At 43.2% G+C, this 22,664-nt stretch overlaps 1 protein-coding gene across 1 annotated transcript in view; it reads right to left on the bottom strand.

The window, feature by feature from the left end:
* Positions 1-2,924: 2,924 nt before the first annotated feature.
* LOC132835920 (intercellular adhesion molecule 5-like) overlaps positions 2,925-22,664 on the bottom strand; it is a 37,144-nt gene continuing 17,404 nt past the window's right edge. Inside the window, exons 4-7 of the mRNA XM_060855030.1 lie at positions 21,279-21,572; positions 20,221-20,508; positions 10,255-10,542; positions 2,925-3,528 (exon numbers count right to left, since the gene is read on the bottom strand). Of these exons, the coding sequence (XP_060711013.1) occupies positions 3,332-3,528; positions 10,255-10,542; positions 20,221-20,508; positions 21,279-21,572 (1,067 nt within the window). The 3' untranslated portion in view covers positions 2,925-3,331. The remainder of the gene's footprint in view (positions 3,529-10,254; positions 10,543-20,220; positions 20,509-21,278; positions 21,573-22,664) is intronic.

Below are 22,664 nucleotides of genomic sequence, written 5' to 3'. Positions count from 1 at the left end.
TCTAACACACTCCAATTCATCCAAACTCTGTTCTCCGTACTCTAACACACACCAATTCATCCAAACTCTGTTCCCCATCCCCTCACACACACCAATTCAACCAGACTCTGTTCCCGTACTCCAACACACACCAATTCATCCAAATTCTGTTCCCCATCCCCTAAGACACACCAATTCATCCAAACTCTATTCCTCATACCTTAACACACACCAATTCATCTAAACTCTGTTTCCCGTACTCTAACACACACCAATTCATCCAAACTCTGTTCCCTGTACTCTAACACACACCAATTCATCCAAACTCTGTTTCCGTACTCTAACACACACCAATTCATCCAAACTCTGTTCCCCAACCCCTAACACACACCAAGTCATCCAAACTCTGTTCTCCGTACCCTAACACACACCAATTCATCCAAACTCTGTTCCCCATACTCTAACACACACACCAATTCATCCAAACTCTGTTCTCCGTACCCTAACACACACCAATTCATCCAAACTCTGTTCCCCGTACTCTAACACACACCAATTCATCCAAACTCTGTTCCCCGTACTCTAACACACACTAAATCATCCAAACTCTGTTACCCGCCCTAACACACACCAATTCATCCAAACTCTGTTCCCTGTACTCTAACACACTCTAATTCGTCCAAACTCTGTTACCCGCCCTAACACACACCAATTCATCCAAACTCTGTTCCCGTACTCTAACACACACCAATTCATCCAAACTCTGTTCTCCGTACCCTAACACACACCAATTCATCCAAACTCTGTTTCCTGTACCCTAACACACACCAATTCATCCAAACTCTGTTCCCTGTACTCTAACACATACCAATTCATCCAAACTCTGTTCTCTGTTCTCTAACACACACCAATTCATCCAAACTCTGTTCTCCGTACTCTAACACACACCAATTCATCCAAACTCTGTTCCCTGTACCCTAACACACACCAATTCATCCAAACTCTGTTCCCTGTACTCTAACACATACCAATTCATTCAAACTCTGTTCTCTGTTCTCTAACACACACCAATTCATCCAAACTCTGTTCTCCATACTCTAACACACACCAATTCAGCCAAATTCTGTTCTCCGTTCTCTAACACACACCAATTCATCCAAACTCTGTTCCCGTACTCTAACACACACCAATTCATCCAGACTCTGTTCCCCATCCCCTCACACACACCAATTCATCCAAACTCTGTTCCCCATCCCCTAACACACACCAATTCATCCAGACTCTGTTCCCGTACTCTAACACACACCAATTCATCCAAACTCTGTTCTCCGTTCTCTAACACACACCAATTCATCCAAACTCTGTTCCCGTACTCTAACACACACCAATTCATCCAGACTCTGTTCCCGTACTCTAACACACACCAATTCATCCAAACTCTGTTTCCCGAACTCTAACACACACCAATTCATCCAAACTCTGTTCCCTGTACTCTAACACACACCAATTCATCCAAACTCTGTTCCCTGTACTCGAACACACACCAATTCATCCAAACTCTGTTCTCCATTCTCTAACACACACCAATTCATCCAAACTCTGTTTTCCGGACCCTAACACACACCAATTCATCCAAACTCTGTTCCCGTACTCTAACACACACTAATTCATCCAAACTCTGTTCCCCGTACCCTAACACACACCAATTCATCCAAACTCTGTTCCTGTACTCTAACATACACCAATTCATCCAAACTCTGTTTCCCGTACTCTAACACACACCAATTCATCCAAACTCTGTTCCCGTACTCTAACACACACCAACTCATCCAAACTCTGTTCTCCATGCCCTAATACACACCAATTCATCCAAACTCTGTTCCCGTACTCTAACATACACCAATTCATCCAAACTCTGTTTCCCGTACTCTAACACACACCAATTCATCCAAACTCTGTTCCCCTGTACTCTAACACACCCCAATTCATCCAAACTCTGTTCCTCGTACCTTAACACACCCCAATTCATCCAAACTCTGTTCCTCGTACCTTAACACACCCCAATTCATCCAAACTCTGTTCTCCGTACCCTAACAGACACCAATTCATCCAAACTCTGTTCCCTGTACTCTAACACACACCAATTCATCCAAACTCTGTTCCCCATACCCTGGCATCCCAACATGCCTGTGCTTGCTGGCTTTTCAAATTAGGGGCCTTTTCAAATTATCAGCTGCAATTTCAGTTCTCTCCTTGACTTCATCTGTTCCACTTTTTACACTCTTTGTATCCATCCCCAACCCTACAAATTTATCAGAATTCTCCGCTGCTCCAACTCTGGTCCTTGCGTATCCCTGATTTTAACCATATATATGCCATGTCTAGAAATGCGGCTAAACTGAAGCATTTGAGTGTGTAACGGTAAAGTGAAGGAAGGGGCCTTCCACATATAACTACCATCCAGTGAATCAATATCTGGGATATAGCCACCACTGGCCTTGTCAGGATTGGGTACATCATTCAAAATGATATGCTGCTGTTGAGCAGATGCAGCATCATGATTCAGACCTCAGTTTTTATTCGTATGCTTCCAATCTGAAAGGGGACTGAAATCGACAGCCTTAAAGAAGCAAGCATGCTAGAAAAAGTTTGATCAACATTTATAGGTTTTAAGAAAGTCTCTAAGAGACTGGGAAGGACTTCCAGAGGTCAGGGCCTAGGGCTGTTGAAGGCAAAGTTGCTAATGGTCTTGGGGAAATGAAAATCAAAACACACAACATACCTGAATTGGAGAAGTATATAATTCATGGAAGTTTACAGGGCAAAGGGACTTTATGGAAATACAGAGAGGAAAGGCATGGAGGCACTTAAACATGATGTGAATTTTAAAATTGAGATTTTGTTTCACATCTAGTCTTCATTTCATACATTTGGAAAACTATAGATTACAAATACAATATTTATTCAATTAAAGCAAACAGTCACAATAGGTAAATTATTTTACAGAATAAACACATCTTGTATCTAGCCTTCGTGTCAATTAGTGGGAAAGAAAGTTGTTTTCATAAAGCTTTGATGATATCAGTGCTAAATCTAGTTACCAGAGCTCAGGTGACAATCCAGAGTTTGAAAAAATACATGAAAATGATCAATACAGTATTTCAAAAGCAATCTAAAATGTTGAGAAATGTGAGGAAAATGTTGTCATTACAATTATTACAGTAATTACTGCAAACAATTTTAATATTGCAATGAGCTGCACTTGTTGGATACAATATTGACTACAGGATCATCGGAATTTCTGTTCAAAACATATATCATACTAGTTTGTAATTGTTGTTGTGCTACCAAGTTATGGATGAAGTTTCTCCAAAGGAACATCTTCCTGATGATCCTTTCCGTTGGGGACTTGTGCATTGTTGTTGGGTTTTGCTTTGTCTAATTTATACTGTCCTCTCTTATGGGCACTGCATTTCCAGTACAAGGCCATCACAGCAATTACCATCAATACTGCTATTCCTGCAGTCACTAGTATTATCCATCTTAAATCTATGAAAACATAGAAAGAAAAGATCATCAATAGTCCAGGGAAATATATTTATTGCAAAATGCCTGAATATTTCTGAAATCTAGTGTCCCCATGTGCTTAATCAGCTCTTCCATGGCTGTTTTCCTGCTTGTATTTTTCACCTTCTTTCATTCTTCCCACATCACACACCATTCCTTGGCAGTCTATTTTCAACTCACTATCTATTCCTGTTTATGTTCTGCGGGAATTACACACGGTTAAGTAAATTTAATATAATGCTGACAAGCTTTCTTTTCAGCTGGTTCCAGAATTTCCAGAGTTTATAATTTTTCTCTATCTCTTACATTACTGAAAATTACATATCCTGTCTTTCTTTCAATCTTCAACCCTAAACCTCCATTAGCATTTTCCCCAAGGCACTGATTAAGCTGCTGTGTTTGCATACTTCTTGCTTGTGTTTGTTTCTTGTTTCCCCACCTCATGAGGAGAAATGAAGCTTAGAGATGTGTGTTTCACTCACTGATCTGCTCCAAACCTCTGCTTCTTGGAGTGTGTAATGATTAAGATCATGGCCGAGTGAATGTCATTGACAATGAGACTCTTCATTGTCGTTGTTAACCTTGGCCAATCAGGGAGCTCTGGCTAACAAATGTTAACATAGGATTATTTAATTCCTGCCCTCCCCTTCGCTGTTTGATCACACAGCATTGCCCTTTGATGTGAAAGGCACTGCTTGTCACTGGCCACCAGGTGTTTCCTTACTTCCTGGTGGTGGAAACTGAATAAAGATTTGTGCACCTTGTGTCTTTCACTGTGTCTCACACCTGCACACACACAACCTGGGTGCTGGGGAAAAAATAAGCACAACCGTAGTTAGGTGGTAGTGTGTGGGTAAAAAAAATAAAAAAAAGGATGCCAAACATCCTGTTCACTCTGAGAAGAAACAAAATAACCAAGAGACAGTGTCAGAGGTTCTGTTCACTCTGAGAGCTGGCTCTGAGGGAGCTGGATCAAAAAAAATTAACAAAGGATTATTTAATCCCTGCCCTCCCGTTCACTGCTTGATCACACAGCATTGCCCTCTGAGAAGGGCACTGCTTGTCACTGACCACTTGGGTGTTTCCTTTCTTCCTGGTGGTGGAATATAAACAAAGAATTGCACACTTGTTGTTTTTCACCAACACACAAACGACATGGGTGCTGGGGAAAAAATAAGTACTACCGCTGTCAGATGGTACTGTGGGGGGAGGGAAAAAAAAGGTGAACAGCATGAGTGTCAGACATGCTGTTCACTCTGAGAGCTAGCTCAGAGTGAACAGCATAAAGATTTAGAAAAAAAATTAACATGGGATTCACGCAAACATGGGTGCTAAGAAATAGAAGCACTATTGCAGAATTGCAATAGTGTAAGGGGAGAAAAAAAATATTTATAAACAGGAGATTTAGAATCTCCTCAATTCAGGTGACTGAATCTGAGCTAGCTGGTCACAGTGAGTGTACTAAAAAGGAAAAGCAAAAAGAACAGTATAAACAGCGCATTCAGAATCTCCTCAGTTCAGGGACTGACTCTGAGCTGGCTGATCACAGCCAGTGTAGTGTGTACACATAAATAATGGGTGTCTTGGTGACAGGATTCCAGCCTCTGTGCAATTATATCAGTAGAGACAAGAGAAAACAATACATGCCTGAATATAATTTGTTTAAAACAGTCGTCTTTCAGTTGGGATAAGCATTTTATTTTGGAAGCCTGATTCGTTCAATTCTGTCATCAAAGATTAGGCCCAGTATTTGGCTGTTGGAGAACCAGGGGCATCCATATCGAGATTTTTGATGAGGTTAAGACGACTGGCAGAGACATTGGTTAACCCTGAATGATATGCTGAGAGACCATTTGGTATATGGCATTCATGAGGTAACCCTGCAAAGTACCTTCTAACTGAAGTCCAACTGGACTTCAAACAGGCACTACAACTGGCTTTGTCATTAGAAAATGCAGCATGGAACTTAGAGGGCATCCCAATGAAAGTGAACACTTGTCCGTCTGAGCTTGGGGAAGACCACTTGAGTGTAGGCAATCACAGTGACTCAAGCAGGGCATAGGAGAACAGAAGGACCCTTGGTCAGTCCACAGCAAAGCTGAGCCTTTGCCAGATAGCTGCAAAGTTATTCAGGATCTGGACTGGCAAGCCATTGTAGTTGTTGCTGGTATGTGGGCTTGAGACAGCAAAGGAGCCCTATGAGACCTGAGTAAGAAAACTCATAGGCCAGTATCCAGGAGAGTCAAGAGAGTGTTGCTGGGAAAGCACAGCAGGTCAGGCAGCAGCCAAGGTGCAGGTGAATCGACGTTTTGGGCATAAGTCCTTCATCAGGAATGAGGCTTGTGGGCCAGGACTGAGAGATTAATGGGAGGGGGGTGGGGGAGGGTAAGGTAACTGAGAAAGCGACAGGTGGATGAAGGTGAGGGAGAAGGTGATAAGTCAGAGATGGGAGTGATAGACAGGTCCAGAGGGTGGTGCCGAGTTGGAAGCTTGGGAATGGGATAATGTGGGAGGAGGAGAAATGAGGAAACTGTTGAAATCCACATTTATCCAGTGTGGTTGCAGGGTCCCAAGGCAGAATATGAGGTATTCCTCCTCCAGGCGTTGGAGGAGGTGCAGGACCCGTATGTCCTTGACGGAGAAGGAGGGGAAGTTGAAGTGTTCAGCCATGGATTGGTGGATGCACACCCTGGAAAGTCCACCTTTTTGTGGTTTGGAACAGTTAAATTGTATCCAAATCAGAATCAATTAAATAAATGTCTGGTTAAATGGTCACCCGCTTCTCATTGAGGTTGATGTGTCAGTGGTTACATAAACCAATCTTTAACAAGATTTCCTCTGGGCTGAGGTTTGCGCAAGACCTCGGCCAGATTGAGAACAGTCACCAGGGAACTGTTACACACTAAGGGTACGACATTGGTTCTGGTCCCCTATAAGAAGTTACCGCTGATTGTTGGAAGAAGCTCAATCCTGTTGGAGCAGAATTGGTTGAGAAAGATTCACCTAGATTGGCTCAATATTTTGCAATTAGAAAATGGCTGCCTGAATGAAGTTCTAATGAAATAGCCAGAGCTTTTAGAAAAAGGTTGGGATTATCAAAGGAGCCAATGCCATTTTACATGTTGACCAGGAAGTAATTCCACAGTTTTGCAAGGCCTGCCCAGTGCCATTTGCCTTACGGGCAAAAGAAGAGGTAGAAATCAGGAGGCTGGAGAGTGAGGGAATCATCAAATCAATGCAGTTTGTGGAATGGGCAACAGTGGTTGTATAGATTGTGAAGCTTGACGGCTCCATTCGCCTTTGTGAGGATTTGAAGAAAACCGTAAAACACTTCTCACAGCTGGATATATACCCAATCTTTTGTAGCGAGGACTTGTACATAAAATAGGTAGGGAGGGGACATGCCACCTTCAGTTATGACTAAATGAGGAGTCCCAGAAGTATGCCACAATTAATTCACATGGGAGTTTGTACCAATAAACAAGACCACCATTTTAGATAATATCAGCCTTAACCGTTTTCAGTGAACCATGGAGAACATATTACAAGGACTACCCTGGGTTTCCTTTTATCTGGATGACTTGCCAATAACCAGGATGACTAATAAAGAGCACTTGGAGAATTTGGACATAGTGCCTAAACATTTCTCCCAGGCAGGTTTATGCATTAGAAGGAAAAAATGAGAGTTCCATGTGCTCCACGTCTCCTATTTGGGCCACAGAGTCAACAAATCTGGGTTACACTCATTGGAAGATGAAGTGAGAGTGATCAGATGTGCCCTGGTTCCCATGTCTCTACCAGAGCTTATGTACCTCCTTGGGTTAGTGAATTATTATGGAAAATTCATATATAACCTGGCTTCCATCGTTGCACCTTTACAACTGTTGAAAAAGGGTCAGCCTTGGAAATGGTCACACAGCCAAAAAGTAGCCTTTGGGGAAGTGAAAAAGCAGCTATTGTCATCTAAGGTGTTGACCCACTACAATTCAAAGCGAGCAGTAGTGCTGACATGCGATGCCTCCCTATATGGTACCTGGGTAGTGTTGGCTCACGAGTGGCCCAACGGAGAAGAATATCTGATAGTGTTTGCTTGCTGGACTTTGGCTGATGCTGAACACAAATACATCCATATAGAGAAGGAAGGTTTGGCAGTCATTTTTGCCCTGAGGAAGTTCCACCTTTACGACATACATTTATCATCGTGAAGGACCACAAACCCTGATAGAGCTACTTAAAGAGGGCAAGGCCATGTCACCCATAGCTTCTGGTCAAATTCAACGGTGAGCCCTTTTTCTCAGTGGGTACCATTACTACTTGGAACACCATCCAAGAGGCCAAGTGACAAATGCGCATGCTTTCAGGCACCTCCGCTGGCAGATACTCCATTGGTGGTGCCTCCCCTGGAAGAGTCCATTCTGGTTTTAAACTTTCTGGGAACCCTTCTCGTCACCATTGACAATATCCGATTCTGGACACAGAAAGATCCCATCCTTGCAAAATTAAAACAGCTCTTGGTAATGGGAAACAAAAGGGCCATCTCAACCAGGATTGAAATCTTTCTGGACCTTGTGAGACCAGATTAGCGTAGAGAATGACATATTACTATGGGAGCTAGAGCGATTGTCCCAAGTAAAGATCACGGCCAGATACTGGCTGAACCCCACCTGAGTCATCCAGGGATTTCCAAAATGAAGATGTTGGCAAAGAGTTATGTCAGGTGGCCAACATAGTTGTGTAGGTGGGGCAGTACCCAGAGTCTCACAAGGCCAATTCAAAGTGGTTAGGCATGCAGAGAATTCATTTGGTAAATTCAGGGATGATGAGTGAAAAGCTGTGAGCTTTGTTCGTGATACTCGGACTCCTAGTTAAGGACAATGTGACATCATTTACCAGCAGGGGTTTGAGTATTTCCTAAAGCCAAATGGCATTTGGCCTGTTCATACAGCTGCATACCATCCATCGTCCAGTGTTCTCGAGGAAAGAGCAGTCCAAATGTTGAAGGCAGGCTTAAAGAAACTGCCTATAGCTTCACTTGATACCAACTTGTCCTGGTTACTGTTTGATTATGGGACCATCCCTCAGGCAACACCAGGGTTGGCTCCAGCAGAGTTGCTGATATGGAGAAGATTCCACACCAGGTTAAAACTGATATTCCCAGACCTGGAGGTCAGGGTGAAACAGCAGTAGGAATGTCAATGCCTGCCACATGCCTCCTCTAAGCAAATTTATTTCAGGTGAAGACATTTGGTGCTGGAACCACAGAAATGGCCTGACATGGGTATGGGACAAGGTCAATGCAATGTCAGGTCCTATGACAGCTGAAAATGTGTTGCTGGTTAAAGCACAGCAGGTTAGGCAGCATCCAAGGAACAGGAATCCTGATGAAGGGCTTATGCCCGAAACATTGAATTTCCTGTTCCTTGGATGCTGCCTAACCTGCTGTGCTATAACCAGCAACACATTTTCAGCTGTGATCTCCAGCATCTGCAGACCTCATTTTTTATCCCAGGTCCTATGACAAACAATGTTTGGGTAGGTGAGGGGGTCCTGAACAAATGTGGGTCACCTGAAAGCTGCTACTATGCAAACAGTGCTAGTGCAAAATATATCTGGCCGCTCAGAACAGCCAGAAAAGAGTGAGAAATTGTGAGTTGCTCCCCCTCTGTCTAATATTGAGGAAACCTCAGAATCTGAGATGGATTCAGTCTCAATATTGTTACTGCTGAAAGAAACTCCCCAGGTGCTGCAGACATAAGAGACAGGCTATGGTGTGGCACACACACCCATTTCCATTCAGAAGAACCAGACCGAGGGCAAAAACATCCCAGGAGAAGCTGCAAGAAAAAGGACAGGTACATCCTTCCTGGAATTGTTTGATTGGAACCATGGCTAGATGGATCTCATTGACAATGAGATTCTTGATTTGCATAGTTTAACAAGCCTAGTCAGGGAACCCTGGCTGACAGACATAAACAGGGAATTCAGAAGGGCTCCTCAGTCTAAGGACTGACTTTGAGCCGACTAGTCACAGACCAGGAGACATGTAAATAAGGGGTAAGATAGTGACAGGGCCTCACTGCAATTATTTTAGAGTGGCAGTGTGTAGATTCACAGCCACAACTGCCCTCCACCCCAGAGTTATTACTCGGGCAGGTGGGACAAACACACAACAGGAGGATGGTGCTTCTATGCACAAAGAGAAACACGTGCAAGAGATTCTCACACTGAACCACCTGTTCCCAATGTACCAGAGGCCAGTTACAGAGCAGCATTGTTAGAGGCAGGCAACAGTTTATCCATTTGTCCCATTGTCAGGAAGGGTGGAGTTAAACAGGAACCCGAACTAATAATACAGGTGTACAATCCTTTATCTGAAATGTTCAGTACAGCAGGTTTTTGGAATTCAGAATTTTTTGAATCTTGGAATAAGTGACAGTTCTATGGTGAAAATTTTTAAAAGTTTACTGGAGGAGCATCACTCGCTCAGTAAAACAGGACTTGAGAGAGAATTGAGGCCTGCCGGTGCTGGACCACGGCCCTGTATGTCACGTCGAGTGGGTGTTGACTGGGTTAACTGTTTGCACGCCAAACAACATTATTAATGAGAAAAAAACTTTACAAAAAATGCCTTTGGACTTCGGAGCTTTTCAGATTTCGGAATTTCGGATAAAGGGTTGTCTACCTGTAATAGTAATTTTAGATTCTGACCTTTGACCCTGATGTCCACTTCCTTCTCATCAATTCCATATTGATTGGTAGCTCTACATTTATAAATTCCTTGATGTTCTGAGGTTATGTACGGAATGTGCAGAAATCCAGAGGGATCAATCTCAATGTTGCTGCCATTACTGGGGTTTACCCACTCTAATGTAGGTGAGGGTCTTCCATTGGACTTACAGTTTAATGTAATTTCATCACCTTCAGTAACTTCTACTGGAACGCCTGACATGGTTTTGCTATTTACCGATATGGTCATGATTGTGTCTTGTGGTTTATCTGGAAAAGAGAAGAAAAAGATGAAAATAGGCAGGCAAGACCTACAGGATCACTGATACAGCTCCCCAACACGGCTTCAATTGACGGGATGTCCAAACTTCGCCACATATTGTGCTGTCATCTATCTTCCAGACAGTCATTTCAGAACAGGTGAATCTCTGCAGTCGTGTTACAGCCTGGGACGTACTTACAGTCATCTGTTATTGTGATGTATGGTCACAGTGAAATGCAGTCATTGTGTAAATACTAATTCAAGTTTACAGCTACTGGGTCTGACGGTCTAAGAATATCGCACAATGTTCACAGTGCTCAGAATAAAAGTAGAATCAAAGATTCAATTTCCTGGATTCTGATACTCACACAAAATAGTTGCATTTAGAGATGAGGTTTTAGATCCGTGCTCATTTTTGACCATGCACACGTACAGTCCCCCATGCTGCATTTGAACAGATGGGATGTAGAGTATCTCTCTGCTTTCCATTCTCCCATCTTTGATCCAGACCCTCTGGGGATCTGGGTTCCCTTGCCCATGACATGTTAAATTCTGTGATTCCCCTTCAATCCAGTTTTCTTGAGCTTTAAAGATCTCTGCTTTTACTAGTGCAAGTGTAAAGTTAATTCTAATCAAAAGTTAAATCCGTATACTGCACAACTCAAAATTCAAATATTCTTCAAATTCTTCTGCTCATTCTTTCTGGTGCTCTCCAGATTTTAATATTTAGAATAAAATTGGTTTCTATTTTAAAACCCAGTGTCAGTATCAAACAGTACCAGGCAAAATAAAGCACAGGATAAAATGTGGAATAACCTGCTCTGAATTCTGTGAAAAATGTAACATTCTGAGTGCTGCTTTTCAGAAATTTCCAATTTATTTTGGGTTTCTGTTGGGATCCTGAATAACTGAGGATAGACATTGTAAATACATTTCAGAGACTGGGTTACCTTCATACAGCAATTGTAATAGAGGTTTTAATTACTGGGAGATAGACTGATACAGAGGTAATATAAAGACCAACAAAGGGAAAGCATTCTGAGACTGTTCAGGAGAATTTTCTCCAGCAGTAAGTATCCAGACCGATAAGAAAGGAGGAATTGCTCAACCTGGTCATGGGAATGGGCCAAATGGAGCAAGTGTCAGTGGGAGAACATTGAGGGCTCAGTGATCATCATATCATCAGGACAATGGCAGAAAATGACATTGGTCAATCCAGAGTAAGAATATTCAACTGGGGGAGAGTGGCCTTCAGTAGGGCAAGAACACAGCAGGATCAAGTGAACGACAACCAAAGGTTCATGGGAAAATCAATGGCTGAACAATGAGCTGTCTTCAGAAAAGAAATGATCTGGGCACAGGCAAAGTAAATTCCCACAAATGGGAAAAGGGAGACAAACAAATGCAGAGTTCCCTTGATGTCAAAGGTGATGGATATCCAGTAAAGGAAGTGTGTTTATGACATGCGTCAGGTAGTAATTAAAGTTGAGAACCAAGTACAATACAGAAGGTTTAGAAGTGATGTTAAAAAGCAAAATGAGAAACAGATTATGTGGAGTGACATTGAACATAAAGAAAATCTGGATATTACTGACGGGCACATCTACAACTAGAACACAGAACATTACAGCGCAGTACAGGCCCTTCGGTCCTGGATGTTGCGCCGACATGTGGAACCAATCTGAAGCCAATCTAACCTACACTATTCCATTTTCATCCATATGTTTATCCAATGACCATTTAAATGCCCTAAAGGTTTGCAGGATGTTCCATATTCTTACTACTCTGAGTAAAGAAACTACTTCTGACATCTGTCCTATATCTATCACCCCTCAATTTAAAGCTATGTCCCCTCATGCTAGCCATCACCATCGAAGGAAAAAGGCTCTCACTGTCCATCCTATCTAACCCTCTGATTATCTTATATGTCTAAATGAAATCATCTCTCAACCTTCTTCTCCCCAAGGAAAACAGCCTCAAGTCCCTCTGCCTTTCCTCGTAAGACCTTCCCTCCATACCGGACAACATCGTTGTAAATCTTCTCTGAAAATTTTCCAAAACTTTCACATTTTTCCTATAATGCAGTGATCAGAACTGTATGCAATACTCCAAACATGGCCACACCACAGATCTGCACAGCTGCAACATGACCTCGTGGCTCCAAAACTCAATCCCTTTACCAATAAGAGCTAACCCACTGTATGCATTCTTAACAACCCTATCAAACTGGGTGGCAACTTTCAGAGATCTATGTACATTGACACTGAAATCTCTGCTCATCAACACGACCAAGAATCTTATCATTAACCCATTACTCTGTAATCTTCTTGCTCCTCCCAAATTGACTCACCTCACACTTTTCCGCATTAAACTCCATTTGCCACCTCACAGCCCAGCACTGCAGTTTATCTATGTCCCTCTGTAACCTGCAATATCCTTCAGTTTTATCCACAACTCCACCGACCTTAGTGTCATATGCAAATTTACTAACCCATCATTCTGCGCCCTCATCTCGGTCATTTATAAAAATGACAAACAGCAGTGGCCCCAAATCAGATCCTTGTGGTACACCACGAGTAACTGAATTCCAGGATGATAATTTCCCATCAACCATTACCCTCTGTCTTCTTTAAGCTCACTAAGTTCTCATCCAAACTGCTAAATCACCCTCAATCCCATGCATCATATTTTCTGCAATAACCTAGTGTGGGGAATCTTATCAAACGCCTTACTGAAATTCATATACATGACATAAACTGCTTTACCTTCATCCTCCTGTTTAGTCATCTTCTCAAAGAACTCAATAAAGTTTGTGAGGCACAACCAACCCTTCACAAAACCATGTTGGCTATCCATAATCAACTTATTCACTTCTAGATGATTATAAATCCTATCTCTGATAGCCCTTTCCAACACTTTACCTACAACCAAAGTAAGGTTCACTGGTCTACAATTCCCAGGGTTGTCTCTACTCCCCTTCTTGAACAAGGGGACATCATTTGCTATCCTCCAGACTTCTGGCACTATTCCTGTAGACAATGCCAACATAAAGATCAATGCCAAAGGGTCTGCAATCTCCTGCCTGGCTTCCTAGAGAATCCTAGGATAAATCCCATCTGGCCCAGGGGACTTATCTATTTTCACACTTTCCAGAATTCCTAGCACCTCCTCCTTGTGAACCACAATCCCATCTGGTCTCGTAGCCTGTATCTCAGTATTCTCCTCGACCACATTGTCTTTTTCCAGTGCGAATACTGACGAAGAGGGTGGTGTAAGGGGGATTAGGGACACTGAAAGAGATTTACATTTAGGGGCAAGTGGCATGGCTGAGGTGGTAAACTATTTTTCTATTTCTGTCTTTACCAAAGAGGTAGATGCTGCCCAGGCCATGGTGACAGAGGAGGAAACTTGGTCACTTTTAGATTTGATAAAGAGGAGCTTTTGGATAAGCTGTCAATATTTAAAGTTGAAAAGTCCCAGGACCAGATGAAATGCTTCCAAAGACCTTGAAGGAAGTGAGAATTAAAATTGCAATAATCTTTCAATCTTGCCTGAATTTGAGGACAGTGCTAGAAGAGTTTAGAATTGCAAACCTTTTTCAAAAAAGATTGAACCAGCAATTACAAACTAATCAGTTAAACTTTGGCAATGGGGACACTCCGAGAAGCAATTGCTGATAAAATAATTAATCATCACATGGAAATACTTTGTAGATGTGGAAGAATCTGCATGGATTTTTTTAAAGAGGGTCACTTTAGCTCTGGATGGTTGGTTTGTGAAGCAGTGTGATACCAACAGTCTGGATTCAATTCCCATCACCAGCTTTGGTTACTATGAAAGACTCTCCTTTTCAGAATCTCCCCTCATCAGGAACATGGTGACCCTCAAGTTATGTCACCATGAGTCATCTCTCTCTCTAAGGGGAGAGCAGTCTTTGGTCTGGTTAGACAATGTTGACACAATAATATCAACAACAAAATGAAGGGAATGTGTGTCTAAGTAACATGGAGTAGTTTAAAGACTCTAATAGAAATGGTTGATGAGGACGAGGCTGTTGATGTGGTGTATAGGGTTCCAAAAGGTGATTGATACTGTACCATACAACAGATGTTTGAAGAAAGTGATAGGTCATGGAATAAAAGGGACTTTACCAATGAGGATACAAACTTGGCTGAGTGACATGAAACAGAGCATAACAGTTAATGAATACTTGTGGTAGAGTTTCAACTGTACCAGTTGGAAGGTTTGTGATTGAGTTCCCCACCTCTAATTTTATGGTTGTAAATGTTCGAGATCTTGTTGTATAAGGGACAATTCAAAATTGTGTTCATGTCACAAAATATGGAAGCATCCATGTCAGATGCCATATCACTTGCCCTTCACTCCTTCCTAGAACATCTTAACATCAAGAACAGCTACGTAAGAATCCTACTCTTTGACAACAGTTCAGCCTTTAACACTATTATCCCCTCGAGACTGATTATTAAACTTAGTGATCTCAGACTAAGCCCCACTCTCTGCAACTGGATCCTCAGTTTCCTCACCCACAGGCCACAATCACTGAAGATTGGAGACAATATTTCATCCTCATTAACACTCAACACTGGAGGGGTGAGTACTCAGCCCCCGACTGTACTCATTGTATACCCGTGGCTGCATTGCCAAATACCAGACTAATGCCATTTACAAGTTCGCTAATGACACCACCATAGTCGGTCGAACCTCAGATGGCCATGAAACAGGGAGGTAGAAGACCTGGAAAAATGGTGCACTGAGAATAACCTAGCTCTCAATGCCAGTAAAATCAAGGAACTCATTATTTACTTTCGGTGGGATGTTACTCATGCCCCCCACACCTCCCAACACACATTAACAGCACAGAGGTGGAATGAGTAGAGTGTCAAGCTCCTGGGAGTGGTCATCCACAACAAGTTTTCTTGGACTCTTCATGTGGACACACTGGTTACAAAGGCCCAACAACATCTCTTCTTCCTCAGGCAGCTGAAGAAAGTTAGCATGACGGTGAATACCCTTGCCAACGTTTATAGGTGCAGAGAGCATTCTGTCTGGATGTATCACTACCTGGTATGACAACTGTACCATTCAAGATCAGAGACAGTTATAGAGAGTGGTGAACTCAGCCCGGACAATTACTAAGGCCAACCTCCCAACTTTAGATTCCATCTACCAGGCCCAAGGTCAAGGAAACGCTGGCAGCATTCTCAAAGATCCCTCCCACCCTGGCAATGTTTATCTACAACCTCTACCATTGGAGAGAAGGTACAGAAGCCTGAACACATGCACCAGCCAGTTTTGAAACAGGTTCTCCCCTATTGGTGTTAGAATACTGGGGACTCCCAAACTCTTAACATTCACCAGTACCTGTGTTTTTCTTTTTGCTGCTATTTACCTATTATTTACTTATCTGTGCTACTTGACTATGTGATCTGCCTGTATTGCTCGCAAGACAAAGCTTTTCACTGTGCCTTGGTACATGTGACAATAAATTCAATTCAATTCAAACATTGTAGACTGTGAGGAGGACAATGTCAAGGTCATTTACAAGGCTGAAGTAGGCAGATGGGTGACAGAGGCAGCAGCATATTGGTATACAGTTAGCAACAAGTTGAATCTGGACCCCAGAAAGTGACACGACATTTGGTCAAACATGGACAAGGAAACCTCCTGCTGATGACCATAATCCCCTCCTGTTCTGAATTTGTACTCCTCCATCTTGAACATCATTTAGAGGAAGCACTGAGGGTAGCCGGGTGCAGAATATACTGTGGGTGCAGAATAAACTCTGGGTGGGACACTTCAATGTCCATTGCCTAGAATGACTCGGCAGCATCACCACTGACTGAGCTGTTCAAGTCCTGAAGGACATTGCTGCTAGACTGGGTCTGTGGCAGGTCAAGAGAAAACCAGTGAGGTCAAGCAAACTTGACCTCATCCCCACCAATTTGCCAGCTGCAGATCAGTCTATCCAAGAGAGTAGGAGTGATCACCACGCCGTCCTTGTGGAGACAAAATGCTGTTTTCACATTGGGAATACCCTTCATCGTGCTGTGGGCTCTATCACTGTACTAAATGGGATACATGACTTGGAGATGCCAGTGTTGGACTGGGGTGGACAAGGTTAAAAATCACACAACACCAGGTTATAGTCCAACAGGTTTATTTGGAAGCACTAGCTTTCAGAGCGCTGTTCCTTTATCAGGTGGTTGTGGAGCATAAGATCATGATCACAGAATTTATAGCCAAGGGAGTCCAGTGTTACAGAGATGTGATACATTAAACAGTTTTAGGTTAAATATTTCATCTTTTAGAATGGGATATGCTGGTTTCTGTTTTTTGATATGTAAAACCCAGAACTTCTTTGAAATTGCATACATTTCAATAAAAGTACAGTGGTCTTGGACCCCCCTCGCCTCAGAGCCAACAGCTTGTGCTGCTAAGCCAATGTAGTAACCAGAGTGCAACAGTTTCCCCACATGAAAAGAGTTCTTCCACAGGCACATTCCACACCGTCAGGAATGTACTGTGGCTCCATGGTTATCATTGCTGCCTCAGCACCAGGGACCCGGGTTCAATTCCCGCCTCAGGTAATTGCCTGTGTGGAGTTTGCACATTCTCCCCATCTCTGCATAGGTTTCCTCTGGGTGCTCCGGTTTCCTCCAACAGTCCAAAGATGTGCAGGTCAGGTGAATTGGCCATGCTAAATTGCCCATAGTGATAGGTGCATCAGTAGGGAGTTGGGGAATGGGTCTGTGTGGGTTACTGTTCAGAGGGTCGGTGTGGATTGTTGGTCTGAAGAGCCTGATTCCCAACAATAGGGAATCTAATCTAATCTAATCATGAAGTTCAGGACCCTTATGGACAGTGATCGACCGGAACACCATGTCACCATCATTGCTCAGGAACACAGGTGCTATGATCCTGACATCACCACCCTGAGTGAAACCTGGTAGGCAGGGGAAGGACAGCTCAGGGACAAAGGTAGTGACTACACCTTCTTCTGGAAAGGCAAGGCTGAAGAAAAGTTGCCATCCTGGAGTCGGCTTCACCATCAAAAATGAACTGGTGCATGAACTGAAAGGCTCCTCCTTCGGAATAAATTAATGTCTCATGACACTTTGACTCCCCCTTGATGGGAATTAGTATGTCAGGATAGGCAGTGCATATACACCAAATCTCAATGCAGCAGATGAGAACAAGGAGAAATTCTACTCCAACCTTGACCAATCTCTCTCACGGGTCCCTGCAGCGGTCAAATTTATCATCCTTGGCAACCTCAGTGCCAGAGTCAGCAAAAGTGCAGAGCTCTGGGACAATGTGATCAGGAAAGGGGGAACAGGGATGCAAAACTCCAATGGCACCCTTCTGATCAAATGCTGTGAACACAACCTCCTCATCATCAACACACTGTTCCACCAAAGGGACAAATGCAGGACAATGTGGCAACACCCCTGCTGGAAACACAGACGCCTCCTTGACTATGTCATTGTCAGATGAGAGATCGAAAAGCTGTTAGAATTACACATGCCATGACCACAGCCAGCGACTGCTGGACAGACTGTCACCTGATCTGAGCCAGGATCAACATACCTTCAGACCCACAGCAGAGGAGACAACAAAAGCAATGCCAAAAACAGTTCAACATTGAGGCACTTAAAGACCAGGAGAAAATAGCCTCAGACAATCAGCTCGTCTCCACAAACCTAGCAAGTCTCAGCGATACCATGTCAGGGTATCCCAACAGTCTCTGGTCCACCCTTAAGACTGCCATTATCACTGCCTGCAAAATGCCAGCCAGCCAATCCACCAGGAAACACCAGGACTGGTTTGATGAGAATGATGTGGAGATTAAGGAGCTATCAAGCTGGAAGCACATGGCATTTTTGAGTGTAAAACAAAAACTGTATCCTCAAAAATGGAAAGGCAGGTTTGCTGGCGCTGAAGGCTGAGGAACAAATCCAAACCCACAACATAAAAAATGGGTGGTGGGTGGAGGAACACTGGAGATCCAACAAATGGCCGACAGCCATGGTGTGATGAGTTTCTTCTGTGGTATCAAGACGACATACAACCAAACAGCCAAGGCCCCACTCCACTGCTGGCCAAGGACAGAGTGACTCTGATCAAAGATAAAGAAACTGTCAAGAAGTGTTGGGAGAAGCACTTCATAAACCTAAAGCAGGGCTCTGTCACTAATCTGAGCATTCTTGAATGCATCCTATAGCATTCTACACACCATTGGCTCAGCAATACCCCAGCTTGCATAAATAGAGAAGACTGTCCTCAATCTTAAGAACAACCAGACAGCTAGAGGAGACGGTACACCCACTGAGGTATTGAAGTGTGGAGGCAAAGACCTACTTGCAGTTACACAGCCTTGTCTGCCTTATTTGGAACAAGGAGAACATCTCAGAACTGCTCCGAGATGCCACAGTTCTGAGCGTTTCCAAAAAAGGAAACAAGTCCAAATGTGGTAACTACAGAGGAATCTCCCTGCTGTTAATGCCAAGGTCCTCCACAAGGATTTCCTCCCTATGGCTGAGGAACTCCTCCCGGAGTCACAGTGTGGTTTTCAGCCATGGAGGTGCACAATGGACATGGTTTACACCGTGCAACAGCTGCAGGAGAAATACAGAGACAAGAACCTCCCCTGGACATGGCCGCCTTCGACCTTACAAAGGCCTTTGACACTGTCAACTGGGAAGCATTTGCAGGGTCCTTTTCTGCTTTGGTTGTACCAATTTGTCACCATCCTTCACCTGCTCCAGGACAAAATGGAAGTCAATGGTCAAAGACCATCAAAAGTGGAGGAAGAGCATCCAGAAAGGTATTGAGCATCTCCAGCCTTGTATTGGGAGAAAATGGAAGCCAGGCCACAACATCAAAAGCAGTGCGCTGCCACACCAATACCCCACCCATCCCTTCCCCAGGTCACCACCTCCCTGGGAGGTGAAGAGAATCGTCATCATCTGCTAGGAACCAGCAACGATGATGGGTCACATGTTGTGAGATGGAGTCAAGAGCACCTACCTCCATGGTTACAGTTTAGGAAGGAAGTGATAGCTTGGTGGTTGATGCAGAAGAGAGTCATTAAAATGGGACAAGGGATGAGCGGCTTCCCTTATGTGGAAAGAATGGATAAGTTCGTATTCTGCCAATCAGGCAGTGAGGGTCAAGAGAATGTTCTGATAGTCATGTTCAAGATAATGAACCAATTGTAGTCAAATAAAGAGGAGTTTTTAGTGCAAAAGGTTTGATAATCATGAGACACAGATTTAAGGTGATCAGAAAAGGAACAAATGAGATGTGACTGCTTTTTTAAAGAAAGCAGTTGATTGTTTTCTGGAATGAGTAGTGGAAGCAGATGCACTAGTGTCTTTCACAGGAGAGTTGGAAAATTATTTGAAGGGAAAACACACACTCCCATGATTGCACTCTGTGGCACAATGCACCGGGGTAATAATGGACAGTGTCCTCACATGTCCTGACCCCAGGATCTGTATCCCTTTGGTCTCAGTGAGAAAGGAGCTGCTGCAGGGCAGTCCCTGTGTGAGGAGACCAGTTCAGATTGGTTCAGACTAAGAGGAAAGTTGGGATGAGGATTTCATTGTTTCCATTTGGAAAAAAAAATCCCACTGATGTTTTGTGGGGAAGGTAATGCTACTTACACAGGACATGGAGAGTTCCAATGTGTTGTTTAATAACAGGGCTCGTCATTGAGTGATCTTGAAGTTTCAGTTCAGCTTCACAGATATACTGCTGTCCATCCAGCTTAGCTTCAGCCTCTACTGTATGAGAGATAGTGAGCCCAGTACTGCTTGATCCAGTCACTAATGTGTCATTTCCTTTCTTCAGTCTGAGTTCAAGATCCCCTGAGGCATTCAACGCACGGCACGTAATATTAACAAGATTTCCTTCCTGGGTGGTCGGTACTTGGATTTCAGGGGAAGAGAAAGCTAAAAATAATAGAAAGATACTGTTAGAAACATTGTTGTACCTTGCAGTCCCTCAGTGTGGGGTTAATAACAATGAAACAAAGGCAGGCTGCACTCAGTGCTTATTGCTCATCCCCTGCTTCATTGCTGTATCAGGGAGATGTACAAACCCCTACACCATCCTTCCATGTTCCTTCAGTGTTTGCAGTATCTTAGTCAACATTCATTCCTGACCCAAACTCACCAAAAATGTATTCTGCTCATTTCCGTTTCTAGAATCCTGAAATCTGCATATATTTAAATGCAGATTTATTTATTACCGTCTGTTTCTTCCCACACGGTATATTCCAGATTTGTGTATGTTTTTGCACCCCTTCAGCTTTTAGGGTACATTGGTTGTTTAAACATTTAAACATTCTGTTGTGATCCTGGAATACTAAGTGTGAGTAACACTCACCTATGAGCAGCGCCTACAATGTCAATCACATTGTCTCAGGATCTTGGAGAACCTCGAGTCATTAAGACTTTGTCAGAATGCTTTTCATTGACAGAGGGTCATATAGAAGATGTGGCACAGAAACAGACCATTCCAACTAATTAGCCAATGTTTATGCTTTACTCAACCAAGTGTCTGAGTATACAAACATTTCCACAAGCTTCCCAATTTGTCACTCAATAAAAAGGATTTTATTGCTGAAAGTGGTGGAAATGCTGACATGTTGTATTGTTGACAGTGATGAACTATCAGAATATTGTCTGATTTTAAACTCCTCCACAACCAGAATTCTTACCATACACCTCAATGAAAGCACTATTATTCTTTCGGGGAATTGATGGATATTTCTCAAAATCGGCCATACAGACGACTTCCATCAGACCAGATTCCTGTGGTGTCCATGCTGCTGTTATTCGGACAGTGTTGGAATTTGGCCTTGTGGTATCTGAGTTCAGTTCCACACCATCCTGAAACCATCTTACTCTCATCTTCTCAGCAGGATAGACATTTGAGACCTCACATGTTAATGTGACCTCTCGCTTCACTTCTTTGGGTCTTTTGTCCAGGATTCTCGGCTGATCCATGAAAGCTGTAATACAGACAAGAAATTCACTTCATTTTAATTTGCTGCAGTGTGTTTCAGTTTTTAATGGACAGAGTAGGAAACTGACCAGTGTAGGTATTGGACAATACACCATCCCAGGAATTTATCACATTCACTCATAGTCAAAAAACTGGAGTCATCTGCAGGAGGCCATAGTGCACTTTGAGAGTGAACTGGTCATGCCAATCACGGTGTGTGATTGGTAAATTTGTCTCAGTATTTTTGACAATTCATTCATAGGATAAGGGCATTACAAGCTGGACAGCATTTATTACCCATCCCTAATTGCCCAGAGGGCAGTTCAAAATCAACCACGTTGCTCTCGGTTTGGAGTCACACCTGGGCCAGACAAGGTAAGGATGGCAGTTTCCTTCCCTGAAGGACATTAGTGAACCAGATGAGTTTTTACACCAATCAGCAATGGATTCATGGCCATCATTAGGCTGTTAATTCCAGATTCTTTTTTTGTTGAATTCAGATTCCACTATGGCAGGATTCAAACCCAGGTCATGGAAATATTATCTAGATCTCTGGATTAACGGTCCAGGCATAATATGTTTAGGCCAGCACCTCAATTCAAAACCACAAAACAAATTCTTGCTACTTTTCAAATATTAAGTCTGTTTTGTGTATGTCAGTCACTCTGAGCAGTACAGGCTGATGCACTCCTGATTTATCTTCACTCTGATCTTTACTTGCATCTGTCTAGAATATCCTTCTTTAAGGGGAGGTTGAGCAGCTAGAGGTCATGGTACACATCCATACCAGTGACATAGCTCGGAAAAGGGATGAGGACCTGAAAAGTGAACACAGGGAGTTCGATTGGAAGCTAAAAGGCAGGATGAGCAGAGTAGTAATCTCAGATTTGTTACCAGTGCCACAGGCTAGTGAGGCTAGGAACAGAGAGCGAGTGCAGATGAACATGTGCCTGCATGGCTGGTGTAGGAGGGAGAGTTTCAGATATTTGGAACATTGTGATACCTTCTGGGGAAGGTGGGATCTGTACAAGGAGGATTGGTTGCACCTAAACTGAAGGGGCATCAGTATCCTGGGCAGGAGGTTTGCTAGAGCTGTTGG

The sequence above is a fragment of the Hemiscyllium ocellatum genome, chromosome 45, assembly GCF_020745735.1.
Source record: "Hemiscyllium ocellatum isolate sHemOce1 chromosome 45, sHemOce1.pat.X.cur, whole genome shotgun sequence".
Classification (NCBI taxonomy): Eukaryota; Metazoa; Chordata; class Chondrichthyes; order Orectolobiformes; family Hemiscylliidae; genus Hemiscyllium; species Hemiscyllium ocellatum.
Note: the sequence above shows the minus strand (reverse complement) of the source record. Positions and strands in the feature narration are given on the sequence as shown.